Raw genomic sequence first — 13031 nt, forward strand, 5'->3', positions numbered from 1 at the left:
AGGGGCTCAATCCAGCTGTGTCTGAGGGTCGTACCAGGATGGGACTCCAGGAGTAACTTCTGCAAAACCGCTCAGGACCACAGCGGATGAGAAACTGGGTGTGGTGATCGGGGGACTTTGGCGGGGGGAGACCCTGACCTGGCGAGGGAAGCATCAAGACCCTAACTCCGCGACAGCCCTGTCACGTGACCTTAATGCCTGCGGTTCTCCCAGACGCCTCCTCCCACAGCTTGCAGGCCGCGGTCTGGGCCCAGAGCTTCCGCCTCCCTTGGGTTCCCAGGCCCCGCCTCCCTTGGGTTCCCAGGCCCCGCCCCGTTAGTGGCCCCGCCCCCGCCCCCCGCCCCCTCCAGGCTGTCACCTCTCCGAAGCCCAGGCTGGCAGATAAGCAGCAGCAGAGGCAGCTGCTCCAGGAACCTGGATCCCGAGCACAGCTGGAGGCAGGTGAGAGTCTCCCAGTTCCCGTCTCTTCCCCCTGTCCCCGAGGCCCCCTCTAGTCTCTGGATTCCTTCCCTTCTCCCCGTGGTCTCTCTCATCGTGGTCTCCGTCTGTCTGTGCCCACGTCTGGCTTTTCTCTCGGGGCGTCTCTGTTGAGACTCTAGAATCCGCTGGGAAGGGGGACTCCTCTCTCTCTCTCTCCTCTCCTCCGTGTCTCTCCGCGTCTTCCTCTCTTCTTTGTCTCGTTCGGCTCACATGTCTCTGTCTGTTGTTGTGATCTCTGAGTGTCGCTCCCCCCCTCCCCCCCCCCCCGCTGCCTGTGTCGCTCTCAGCTTCTGTATTTCTGCCCTGTGGGTCCCCGCCTTTATGTCTTCGTTGTGGGGCTCAGTCTGAACCCTTTGCCTACATGGTACCATGGAGGGGACAGCGATGGGGGCTGGAGGAGAGACTGATTTCTGGCATCTGCTCCCTGCCCTTGCCTTGCACGTGGCTGACCCGGGTTCGATTCCTCCGTCCCTCTTGGAGAGCCCAGTAAGCTACCGAGAGTATCCTACCCACACGGCAGAACCTGGCAAGCTCCCCGTGGCATATTCGATATGCCAAAAACAGTAAACAAGAAGTCTCACAATGGAGACGTTACTGGTGCCTGCTTGAGCAAATCGATGAGCAACGGGAGGACAGTGCTACAGTGCTCCCCTGCAGGGTCTGTACTCTCTGCTCCCTGAGTCATGGGGTGCTCTGTTCCCCTGGATTTTGGCCAGAGCAGGAAAGTGATATGAGCTGGGGGTTCCTATCCACAGTTGGGGAAGCCCGATGGCGTTTCAAGCACCGTGGCCGTGGCTTCTCATTCCTCTTCTCCAAGACAGTGGACCCCCAGGTTTCTGGGATGTGTAGCTCTAGACTCCGGGTGACATTAGAGCTTCCAGCCAGTGAAGCTCTGTGGCAACTGAGCCCTTGGCAAACACCGACCCCCCCTTCCACCACTGCTTGGAGAGCTCCAGTTGGGGGTGGCCCCAAGAATCATATGTTGGGTCTCAAATCTCATGCCTCTCTTCTCCTCCTAAACCATCACAAGTTGAGAGCTGTGTGTGGGAGGGTGTTTGTCATGAAGGCTGTAGGTGTGAATCTCCAGCTGGGGTGCCCTGGGATGGGAATGATGAAGGCCAAAGGCCCCTGATTCTGCTCTTAAAATATTCAGGTCCAGCTGCCTCAGAGGGACCAGATTCTTTGCACCCCCCACCCTCGCCCCATGCCCCATCAACCTGGTGATGAGGGGCTCCCAGCTCTGGATATTGTTCCTGATGCTTTTCCTGAGGGGGTCTGTGTCCCCCAGAGCGGAGGTAAGGACCAGAGGGACACAGGGCTCCAAGGCTTGAGGAATGCCAGGGGTGGTTTTTAAGTCTTCCACATGACAAAAAAAAAGTAGACTTTTTTTTTTTTTGGTGGGGGCTACACCTGGCTTGATTCAAGGCTTACTCCTGGCTCTGTGCTCAGGGATCACTCCTGGCAGTCTCGGGAGACTGTATGTGGTGTTTTAGGTTTGAAGGCCACCCCACTTGTCAGGATTTGAGAGAGAGGGGGAAGGGAGGGAAAGAGAGAGGGGGGAGGTAATATATATATATATTTTTTTGCTTTTTGGGTCACACCTGGCAATGCACAGGGGTTATTCCTGGCTCTGCACTCAGGACTCACCCCTGACGGTTCTCAGGGGACCGTATAGGATGCTGGGAATCGAACCCAGGTCGGCGGTGTGCAAGGCAAACGCCCTACCCACTGTGCTATTGCTCCAGCTCCGGGGGAGGTAATATTTGGTGGTGCATAGGAACAACTCCCAAGAATGATGCTGGGGATCATTTGGTGCAGGGAATCCAACCCGGGGCACAGTTATGCAAGCATATGCTCCCCCAGATGCAAGTGTTTGGTTTTTTTTTTTTTTTTAATTTGTTCAGGGCTTACTCCTGACTCTACACTCTGGCATCGTTCCTGGTGCACTCAGGGGACTATACTGGGTGCTGGGGATCGAACCATGCAGGGCAAGCGAACTACCCGCTGTACTATCAATTCAGTCCCTCAGATACAAGTGCTTGGTTAGCAACTCCCCTGGTGGTTTCTGGCACCTCTCAAGCCTTAGGGGTTTCAGAGCCATCTATGACTCTCTGGGCAAAACAAGTGCAGGCTTTTTCAGCTCTCACTAACCGTGCAGCCTGGGAGTGGTGTTTGTGGGGGGGGCGGGGGGGGTGTACGAGGAGGTCCTCCCTTCTCTTTTTCCGCAGACAGGCTCTGAGGGGCAGACGGCGGGGGAGCTGTACCAGCGCTGGGAACGCTACCGCAGCGAGTGCCAGGCACTCCTGGAGGACGCGGAGCCTCCAGCAGGTGGGACTGGCAATGGGGGTTGGGGGTTGAGAGGGTGGGCTCGGGCGCACCCAGAAATGACGGACAGGACTTGAAAAGAGTCTGGGGTAGCTGTGGATCCGGCCTGAGAGGCTAGCGCAGTGGGGACTGGAGTTAGAAAGCTCTCCTGCAAGAGACTGGAAAGCAGAGGGCGGGTCCGCGGGTCCAATCAGGAGCACCGGGCAGTGGTGAAGGGGCTTGGCTTGGGCGGGGCCTAGGAAGAAACCAGTGGGAAAACTTAAAGGCGAGAAGGAGGCTTGGGGGAAGATGAGTGCCTCCGGGCAGCTTACTTTGTGCCTCCGTGGGCGTGGCTTTCGGCGGGTGGGCGTGGCTTTCGCGGGACCAAGCCTGGTGGGCCGGGTTTGCCTCTGGAAAGCAGAGAAGCCTCGGGCCGGATCCACTCCTAACATCCACCTCCAGGGCTCGCCTGTAACGGATCCTTCGATATGTATGTCTGCTGGAACTATGCTGCACCCAATACCACTGCCCGTGCATCCTGCCCTTGGTACCTGCCGTGGCACCGCCATGGTGAGTTGGCACAGGGATTCCAGGACCCCAGAACTCAGAGCTCCTCACCTGGGCTTCTCCCTTCACATCTCCTTCCCCTGCTCCACACCCCCACCCCCTCTTATTTTGCTTTTAAGTTACACGCAGCACGACCTGAGCCTGCCAGGAATTACTCCATAGGGATGCTGGGGATTGAACCCAGGTCGTCTGCATGCTCTACCCGCTGTGTTACTGCTCCGGCCCCTACGCATCTTGGTACACCCAGCCACTTGCTCCTCCATTTAACTGGCTGGGGTCTCTCTGTCTATGCAACCTGGCCTGGGTCACCCTGACCATCCCTCTCCCTCAGTGCTTCTGTCTTTGTGTCTCTCTGAGGTTTCTCTTTTTCCTTGAATGCGTTAAGTGTTTCTGGGCATCTTGATCTTTGATGCTTAAACAGCTATGGGATCTAGAGTAGGATGCTTCATTTCTTTGTGGCTCAGCTTTCTCCCTACAATGCAGTTTAAAGACTAGTTTTGTAGGGGCCGGAGCGATAGCACAGCGGGTAGGGCGTTTGCCTTGCACGCGGCCGACCTGGGTTCAATCCCCGGCATCCCATATGGTCCCCCAAGCACCGCCAGGAGTAATTCCTGAGTGCAAAGCCAGGAGTAACCCCTGAGCATCGCTGGGTGTGACCCAAAAAGCAAAAAAAAAAAAAAAAAAGACTAGTTGTGGGGGCTGGAGCAATAGCACAGAGGATAGGGCGTTTGCCTTGTACGCGGCCAACCCAGGTTTGACTCCCAGCATCCCATATGGTCTCTCGAGCACTGGCAGGAGTAATTCCTGAGTGCATGATCCAGGAGTAACCCCTGTGCATCGCCAGGTGTGTGACCCAAAAAAAGCCAAAAAAAAAAAAAAAGACTAGTTGTGCCTTAGAGCATTGATCTGGCTGTCTCTGTGCTCAGATTCCCTCTCTCTTTCCCTCACAGTGGCCACGGGCTATGTCCTCCGCCACTGTGGAGCTGATGGCCAGTGGGGACCTTGGAGAGACCATTCCCAGTGCGAGAACCCAGAGAAGAATGGGACCTTTCAGGTAAAAAGAAGAAAGGCATTCGGGTTATGGTTCCTGGAGAGAGGTTAAAAAGACTCAAGCTTAGCTTATACCCCCTTATACTATTCATAACTACTGCTCAGGTCCCAAGAACTAGGCACTCAACTCCAACTGCTTTAAGGAGAAAGAAAGCGAAAAATATGTGCATTAACTTCTGAGATTAAAAAAAAAGTACAAATGTACAGCTTAGTTGGATCTAGGTGCTCAGATATGTGCTGGGAATTTCTTTGTGTCTCACCTAATTTTGCCTTATTTTTCTCTGTGCTGGATTCATTATTATTTTTGGCAGGGGGTGGAGGGGTAGACATCCAGCAGTGCTCAGGGATTACTCCTGGTGTGTGCTCAGGGATAATTTCCTGGTAGGACTCAGGAGGCCATATGGTGTGCTGAGAATCAAACCTGGGTCAGCTGCATACAAGCAAGTGCCCTACCTAGAGTACTATTGCCCCAGCCCTTCCTGCCCCATCCCCCATCTCATGTTATGGGTGAAGGGGAAAGATGATCCATTAGCCCCAGGTTTTTGTCCAGCCAGGCAAGGAATGCTATCAGGAGACTGAGCTTCATTCTCAATTCCAAAATAATGTCTCAGGGTTGGCGCTCATTGGTCTGACTTGGGTCCTTAGCAACCCTAAACCAATCTTGTGTCTATATGGGTGGGACATGTTAGATAGATAGCTCTGATTGGCTGAGCTCCATCTCCAGCCCCAGATTTCAAGGAGAGAAGTTGGGGGCTGGAGACAGAGTACAGTGGGTAGGGCATTTGCCTTTCACGGAGGCAATCAGGTTCCACTCCCAGCATTCTATATGGTCCCCTGAGCACTGCCAGGTGTACTTTCTGAGCACAGAGTAAGGAGAAAGCCCTGAGCGCCACCGGAGGTGGCCCTAAAACAAACACAAAAAGGGAGACGTGAATTGCACTCCAGCCAAGGTAGATGACGCCAGGAGAGAAAACTGGGGGCTGGGTATGAAATCCTTTCATGGAAACCGTTGAGCATATCCCTTGTGTTCTCCTTCCCGCTCCCCAGGACCAAAGGCGGATCTTGGAGCGGCTGCAGGTGGTGTACACAGTTGGATACTCCTTGTCCCTTGTCACGCTGCTCCTGGCCCTGCTCACCCTGAGCTTCCTCAGGTGGGGTCCCCAGACCTGGGCAGGGCTTTAGGTACTGGGCTTTTGTTCGCGTGGAACACAGGGACGCTCAGACTCCCGCAGCAAGGAGCATCTGGTGGGGCTGCCGTCAGAGGGTCTAGGCTTGCAGGGTTCTCCAAAGCCAAGTGTAACTCTCAGGGGTCCCTAGATTGTTCCCCACTGCCACCATCCTGCCCCCACCTGCCTCCCAGGAGACTGCGCTGCACTCGCAACTACATCCACATCAACCTGTTCGTGTCATTCATGCTGCGGGCTGCCGCCATCCTCTCGCGAGACCGGCTGCTCTCCCCGCCTCGACCCTACTCTGGGGACCGGGCTCCGACCCCAGGGACCCAGGTGCGCTCCATCTCGGGCTTCCTAAGTGGGCGATCCGTGATCTCTGATGGGGTGAGGAGGTTCCCAAGCCGTTTCTTCCATGGCCCTCTCTGGTTGGATTTTTTTCTCCCCCTTTCCAGTAGGTGGATTTGGGGGATTTTCCACCCAGGAGGCTATCCTCCTGCTAGAGATGAGTGGTGGAGAGCAAGCAACTGGTGCGGGGACTCAGGTGTCCTCATAGACAAGGGGCCAGAGACTAGCTAGGGAGGAGTTGGGTCACAACCAGCAGGGCTCAGGGTCTATTCCTGGCTCTGTGATCCGGAGTGACTCCTGTCCATCAACAGGAGATCACCCATGGTGCCGGGAATCAAACCAGGGTCAGTCACTTATAAAACAAGTGTCTGGCACAGGGGTTACTCCTGGCTCTGCACTCAGGAGTTACCCCTTGGCGGTGCTCAGGGGACCATATGGGATGCTGGGAATTGAACCCGGGTTGGCCGCGTGCAAGGCAAACACCCTACCCGCTGTGCTATTGCTCCAGCCCCCAATACTGATTCTTATATGATGAAACTCCCTGATTGGTGGAATTAAGATCAGGTTCTTAGGAGAAGGGATAGTGGTCGCCTATATTTGAATATCTGGGACAAGATACCGGATACAAAAAAAAAAAATTTTGGTGTGTGTGTGGGGTCACAGCCAGTGATGTCCAGGGCTTCCTCCTGACTCTGTTCTCAAGAATCATTCCTAGCAGGCTCGGGGGACCCTGTGTGGTGCTGGGACTGAACCCAGGTGGGCCACATGCAAGGCGAATGCCCTATCCATTGTACTATTGCTCTGGCCCCAACTGGACACCAGTTGTTAAAGAGTTGTACTTGGGAAGAGATTTGGATGGAAGAAAAGAACCCTTTCATTCCATCTGGTGAGATAGTGCAGGGGTTAAGATGGTTTCATAGGGGCCGAAGAAATAGTACAGCTGGCAGAGCACTTGTCCTGCACGTGGCAGACCTGGGTTCAATCCCTGGCACCCCACATGGTCCCCCAAGTAGGCCAGGAGTGACGCTGAACGTAGAGCCAGGAGTAAGTTCCAAGAACCGCAGTGTGTGGGGAAGAAAAAAACAGGCTTTGCCTTGCATGCCTTGGTCTCTGGTTCTATGCCCAGCGCGGCCAGGGGCCACTCCTGTATTACCTCTAATGGGAGAATGTGAGATGATTTGAAGTGATCCTCTAAGGAACGGGGATAGGATGAGCAGGTGGAGGAAGACTGGACGATACCTTTCACCCCTAGATGTCCTGACTGACCCCTCCCTGCTCTGGTCACACCTTAGACACTCGCTGCTTGCCGCGTGGCCCAGATCGTGACCCAGTACTGCGTGGGCGCCAACTACACGTGGCTGCTGGTGGAGGGCGTGTACCTGCATAGTCTGCTGGTGCTGGTGGGAGGATCGGAGGGGGGTCACTTCCGCTGCTACCTGCTGTTTGGCTGGGGTGAGCCCCGCCCCGGTCCCCGCCCCGCCCCGCCCAGCACGCCTCCGCATCCACACCGATGGTCCTTGCTGGTCCCCCTCTGGGGGCCTCCTCCCTGCACCCGGCGTTCGACCTCCCCACCCTGGCGGGACAAGTCTCCGCGGGTCTTGGGCCTGGCGGTGCCGGTAGGCGCGCGCTGACAGCTGCGGCGGGGTGGGGGGCGGGGGTCGGGGTCTGCACAGGGGCCCCCGCGCTTTTCGTCATTCCCTGGGTGATCGTCAGGTACCTGTACGAGAACACGCAGTGAGTCGTGGGGCCTGGGGGTGTGTGGGGCGTGATGGAAACGTTGGGGAGAGTCTGAGGGGCGTGGCGGGTACCTGGGAGGGGTCTAAAGGAAAGCAGAGCCAGGGAAACCCGGCCTGCCCCAGGGGCGGGGCGGGGCGGGGCGGGGCGGGGCCCGGGCGGAGGGGCGGGGCCTGAGGGTGGGGGTGTGGCGTTACGGCCGTGGGCGGGGCCGGGGGGTGTGAAAGGGCGCTCTCCAGAGTCTAGACCTTTTTTGGACTCTTGCTCTACTCCCCCACCCCCAGGTGCTGGGAGCGGAACGACGTCAAGGCCATCTGGTGGATCATACGCACTCCTATTCTCATGACCATCTTGGTACAGCCGGTCCTGCCTCCTGCAGGCTGTCCTCTGGGATTTTCCCGGGAACCCGGAGGGATGGGGGCGCTCACCGTCCATCTGCCCCACCTGCAGCTCAACCGCTCTTGCTCTCTGCAGATTAACTTCCTCATCTTCATCCGCATTCTCGGCATCCTCATTTCCAAACTGAGGACAAGACAGATGCGCTACCCCGACTACCGCCTGAGGTGAGGGAGGGGTGGGGACTTGCAGGGGAGAGGAGCAGGATGCGATCATGGGGTGGGGGCAGGGGCATCACCTGCATTCTTTTACCCCCAGGCTGGCCCGCTCCACGCTGACGCTAGTGCCCCTGCTAGGGGTCCACGAGGTGGTGTTTGCTCCAGTGACAGAGGAACAGGCCGAGGGGACCCTGCGCTTCGCCAAGCTGGCCTTTGAGATCTTCCTCAGCTCCTTTCAGGTGCTTCCACGGTATAAGGGCCCAGACTTTTGACTTAGTCCTTTTCTCTTCTGCCCCAGAGCCTCGAACCAGTGCAGGACTGCACCAGGGGCGCAGGGGGATGGCATCAGTCCTGTGGGTGTGGCATTGGTTCTGTGGATATGGCTTTATGGGATGTAGGTGTGGTCTCAGGTATCCCTAGTATGGGGTGTGGGAGGGAACCTGGTTCATTCATTCTGCACCAAATACTAAGCTTGCGGGTGGTGGGCTGGGAAGGCCTGGAGAGCACCCCGTCCTGTCCGACTGCCTGACAGGGACTGGGATCAAATTTTTTTTTCTTTGCCTTTTGGGTCACACCGGACAATGCACAGGGTTACTCCTGGCTCATGCACTCAGGAATTACCCCGAGGTTGAGACCCTTGCTGGCTCCAGATCTCTCTCAGTGTTAGCTCCTTGGGTTTCAGTTTTCTCATCTCTAAAGTGGGGAAAGGGACTGGAGTGATAGCACAGTGGGTAGGGCGTTTGCCTTGCACGCAGCCGCCCCAGGTTTGATTCTCAGCATCCCATATGGTTCCTGAGCAGCGGCAGGGGTAATTCCTGAGTGCAGAGCCAGGAGTAACCCCTGTGCGCTGCCGGGGGTGACCCCCCAAAAAAAAAAGATAAAGTGGGGGAAAAACTAGTCACACTCCACAAGGCCGCTCATTCATTCAACCCAGCTAGTATCCATGGTTCTTGCAAAGCCCTTTCCCAGGCTTTCCTGCCCTTGAAATCACAGGGTCCCTACTCTCTGTGGGAGAGAGACATTGAGCAAGCTGTAAGTAAAGAGTTGTTTATATAGCAAGTTATAATAAGCATGCTATGTAAGTAGATATATAAATAAGTAGCTATATAAGCAAGCTATATAGGAAAGATGGTAAAAGTAAATAAGCCTTGGAACTGGAGATAGTACAGCGGGTCAGGATCTTGCCTAGCACACGACCAACCTGGGTTCGATCCCCCATAGGGTCCCCTGAGTCTCACCAGGAGTGATTCCTGAGCACAGAGCCAGGAATAGATTCTGAACACCACCCATTGTGGCCCCAAAACCAACAACAAAAAAAAGGGCCAGAGACAGTCTTGCCTGTCTGTGGTCAATCCAGGTTAGGTCCCTGGCACTATCTATGGTCCCCCATGCACCCTCAGTAGTCATCCCTGAGCACAGAGCTGGGAGTACATCCCGAGCACTCCTGGGTATGGCCACCTCCCCCCCAGTTCCCCAAGAATAAAGAAAAGATAAAGAGGGGTTGGGGCTGGGGACAACAGGTAAGACACTTAACCTTGCACATGACCAGCAACCTGGGTTCTATTCCCAGAATCACATATAGTCCCCTGACATATGGTCCCCTGAGCACTGCCAGGGATAATTCCTGAGCAGTGCTGGGTGTGTCCTTAAACAAACAACAACGCCCCCCCTCCACACACACACAAAACAAAGATAAAGAGGGTCCAGGAGATGACTCAAAGGGCTGAAGTATATGATTTGTACACTGGAGCCTAGATTTGGTATCCAGCACCATGGGGTCCTCTGGGCACCCCTAGGATGGAGACCCAGCTGGAAGCCTACAGGGTGTGACCCCAATTACCTGCCCTCACCCTCCAAGTAAAAGAAAACCCTTTCCCTAAGCACCAGCTTCTAGAATAGGAATCACTCAGTTCTCACAGAGGTCATTTGATGAGGGTCTTGGCTTTGTTTTTGCTTTTTGGGTCACACCTGGCGATGCTCAGGGCTTACTCCTGGCTCTGCACTCAGGAATTATTCCTGGCAGTGCTTGGGGGACCATATAGGATGTCGAGGATTGAACCTGGGTTGGCTGTATGCAAGGCAATCACCCTCCCTGTGGTCCTATCACTCCAGCCCCAGGTGTCCTGTTTTATTTTTTTTGGGGGGGGGTCACACCGTCGATGCACAGGGGTTACTCCTGGCTCATGCACTCATGAATTACCCCTGGCGGTGCTCAGGGGACCCTATGGGATGCTGGGAATCAAACCCGGGTTGGCCGCGTGCAAGGCAAATGCCCTACCCGCTGTGCTATCGCTCCAGCGCCGGTGTCCCAGTTCTTAACTGGTCAAGTCCAATTGCTCAGTGGTTAAGGAGGGACCCTGGTGCTGGGAGGTGACTGTGGTAACCTAGGGCGAGGATGGCAGGAGGCAAGGTACAGGGGAAGGGGTTGTTGTGTGTGCCAACAAGGGTCAGGGCTCCTTGGCGGGGGAGGAGGTGATGCTGTCCAGAGAACCCGGCTTTAACCCCACGCCTCTCCTCCGCAGGGCTTCCTGGTCGGTGTGCTCTACTGCTTCATCACCAAGGAGGTAGGCAGGGCCGCGCTCGCCCCCTGGTGGCTGCGCGGGGGATGGCGCGCTGGACGCCGCCTCTGAGCGCCTTCTGGTGGCAGGTGCAGTCGGAGATCCGCCGCGCCTGGCACCTCTGTCGCCTGCACCGCAGCCTCGGTGAGGGGTCACGCCGGCCCTCGGAGCGCGCCTCTGGGACCCTGCCCTTGGGCTCCGACCCGGGCCAGGTCCCCACCGGCCGTGTCCTGTCTTTAGGCCCCCTCCCAAAGCCTGCGGATGAGGCCAGCCGGGTCATGGAAAGTTACTGCTAGGAGGCAGGATGCCTGTATCCATTTGTTAGAGTGTTTATTGAGCGCTAGCTGGATACCGGACTTGGTGTGGAAAGCGCTAGGGAAAGTGGCAAAAGGAAACGGATGGCAGGCCCTTGGTCTTCTAAGAATCACAACTGAGTAGGTGGGGGTGGGGAAAGGAATAGTGAAGATGAAAGTACATCAAGTAACATGTACTGGGCGGAGGCAGAGCATATGCAAAAGTCCTGGGGCAGGAAGGGGCATGGCCAGCATAATGAGCTGAGACCTGTGGTGACAGCAATGTGTGAGCAGAGCCAACAGTTGTGGAGGGAGAAGTGGTTGGGCTACTCAGATTGGGTATGAGCAGTGATGTCTGGGCTCATATTTGAAACAGATCCCTGCTATGAAGGGGAACAAAGGATGAGGTTCAGAGGTGGGAACTGGGAGCACAGGAATAGGGAGGCTGAACCCACAAGACACACAGGGCAGAGCGAGAGCAGCTGCGATAGTATAGCTGAGCGGAGGAGCTGATGGAAGGCGGGAAGCACCTAGAAAGAGTCCCCCATTTGGGATAGAGGGGAGGCGGGTCGGGGTGGAGGTCACTTCCAGGTGGGGAGAGCCAAGGTGCTCTTTGGATGGGTTAAGCTGCGGACAAGGATCTGGGGAATGGCTGGCAAGAGAGATACAAGCAGCCCGTCTCAAGGGGATTTAGGGTGCAGGGGCAGGCCTCAGCGGGAACATTACGTGCAGCTAGAACTGGATGTTTTCTTACCCTCCTGGGCAGCCCCTGGGGATCGGGGGTGACAGTCCATCTTCTGGGCTAGACCACCCTCAAAGAAGCCCCACCTCTCCTCCCCAATTCTTCCTTCAGACACTTAAGACTAAGTACTGGGGAGCTGGTACTACTTTCCTTGGTGAACCCAGTCCCCGGAGCACATGGGGTCACTGGGCCACAGGGCGGGCTCTGGGGGGCAGGGGATCTTGTAAATAAACTGAGATACACCGCTGGCTTTTGTATTCACGGGGCAGGATAGAGGGAAAGGACTGAGGCTGGCGTTGGGGCTGGGAGAACTGGGGTGCCAGGCAGCCACGCTTCCCCCTCTGCCAGGTACCAGAGATGCCCCTGCTGGAACCAATCACAGGCAGCCCAGCCACTCCAAGCAGCAGACACCTTGCTGATTCTATGTGTGCATGTGTGTGTGCGTGTATGTGACCTCCAGGAAAGTGGGGTGTAGATGAAGCCGCGGGCACTGCAGCTCAAGCCTTCATCTGGCCACTGTTAGCTGTGTGGTTTGCAGAAAATTCCCGACCTCTCTGTGCTGGTTCCCACTTCTGGAAGATGGTGGTGGCCCTTGTTCCTCCTGTAGCCTGACACACGGGCGTATTTCTCTCCAGCACTGCCAGGTGCAGATGTGGACATGACCGATTTGCAAGGGCTCTTCCTGCACCCCCTCACTTCACTCCCCGCCATGGAAAAGGTGGTTAGAAAGCACTATATGTGTGTGTGATGGAACCAGAGTGACAGTACAGCAGCAGGGAGGGCACTTGCCTTGCGTGCAGCCAACTAGGATCCCCAGTACCCCATATGGTCTCCCTAGCATTGCCAGGTGTGATTCCTGAGTGCGGTCAGGAGTAAGCCCTGAGCAATGCCGGGTACCTCCCCATCCCTGGCATAGCATGTGATCCCCTGCGTATCATCAGAAATGACTCCTGAGCACTGCTGGTAGGCCCACTCCCATCACAAAAAATGTCCAGTGTTTGGGCAGCAGAGGAGAAAGGGGCAAGCCTGCAGATTCAGGTTAGTGCCCAAAGAGGCATTAACTAGTGCCCTATGTTAGAATCTTTGCTGCCAGCCTGTCAGGCAGGTGAAACATTCCTATTTCCTAAAGAGAAATTCTTCTAGAGAACTCACCAAAAGAAATTTGAGGGGCTGGTGGGAGGCCTGGGTTTGATCCTGCATCCCAGCCCGGGGGGAAGACTCCCTGGTGCCAC

At 56.1% G+C, this 13031-nt stretch overlaps 1 protein-coding gene across 1 annotated transcript; it reads left to right on the forward strand.

The window, feature by feature from the left end:
• The first annotated feature begins 363 nt into the window (after nucleotides 1–363).
• Nucleotides 364–12164, forward strand: GIPR (gastric inhibitory polypeptide receptor). The gene is made up of 14 exons (XM_055145984.1): nucleotides 364–441; nucleotides 1634–1775; nucleotides 2709–2808; nucleotides 3247–3354; nucleotides 4302–4405; nucleotides 5449–5552; nucleotides 5762–5906; nucleotides 7211–7370; nucleotides 7592–7652; nucleotides 7937–8006; nucleotides 8127–8215; nucleotides 8307–8445; nucleotides 10729–10770; nucleotides 10854–12164. Exons 2-14 carry the CDS (start codon nucleotides 1704–1706, stop codon nucleotides 11058–11060), a joined length of 1401 nt encoding a protein of 466 aa, XP_055001959.1. The 5' UTR covers nucleotides 364–441; nucleotides 1634–1703; the 3' UTR covers nucleotides 11061–12164.
• Nucleotides 12165–13031: the final 867 nt, after the last annotated feature.

Source organism: Sorex araneus, chromosome 8, assembly GCF_027595985.1.
Source record: "Sorex araneus isolate mSorAra2 chromosome 8, mSorAra2.pri, whole genome shotgun sequence".
Lineage (NCBI taxonomy): Eukaryota > Metazoa > Chordata > Mammalia > Eulipotyphla > Soricidae > Sorex > Sorex araneus.

Coding starts and splice junctions, on each gene's coding strand:
- GIPR (XM_055145984.1), top strand. CDS start 1,704: ATGAGGGGCTCCCAGCTCTGGATATTGTTCCTGATGCTTTTCCTGAGG. Junction 4,406..5,448: donor AGAAGAATGGGACCTTTCAG/GTAAAAAGAAGA, acceptor CCCGCTCCCCAG/GACCAAAGGCGGATCTTGGA. Junction 10,771..10,853: donor ACTGCTTCATCACCAAGGAG/GTAGGCAGGGCC, acceptor TTCTGGTGGCAG/GTGCAGTCGGAGATCCGCCG.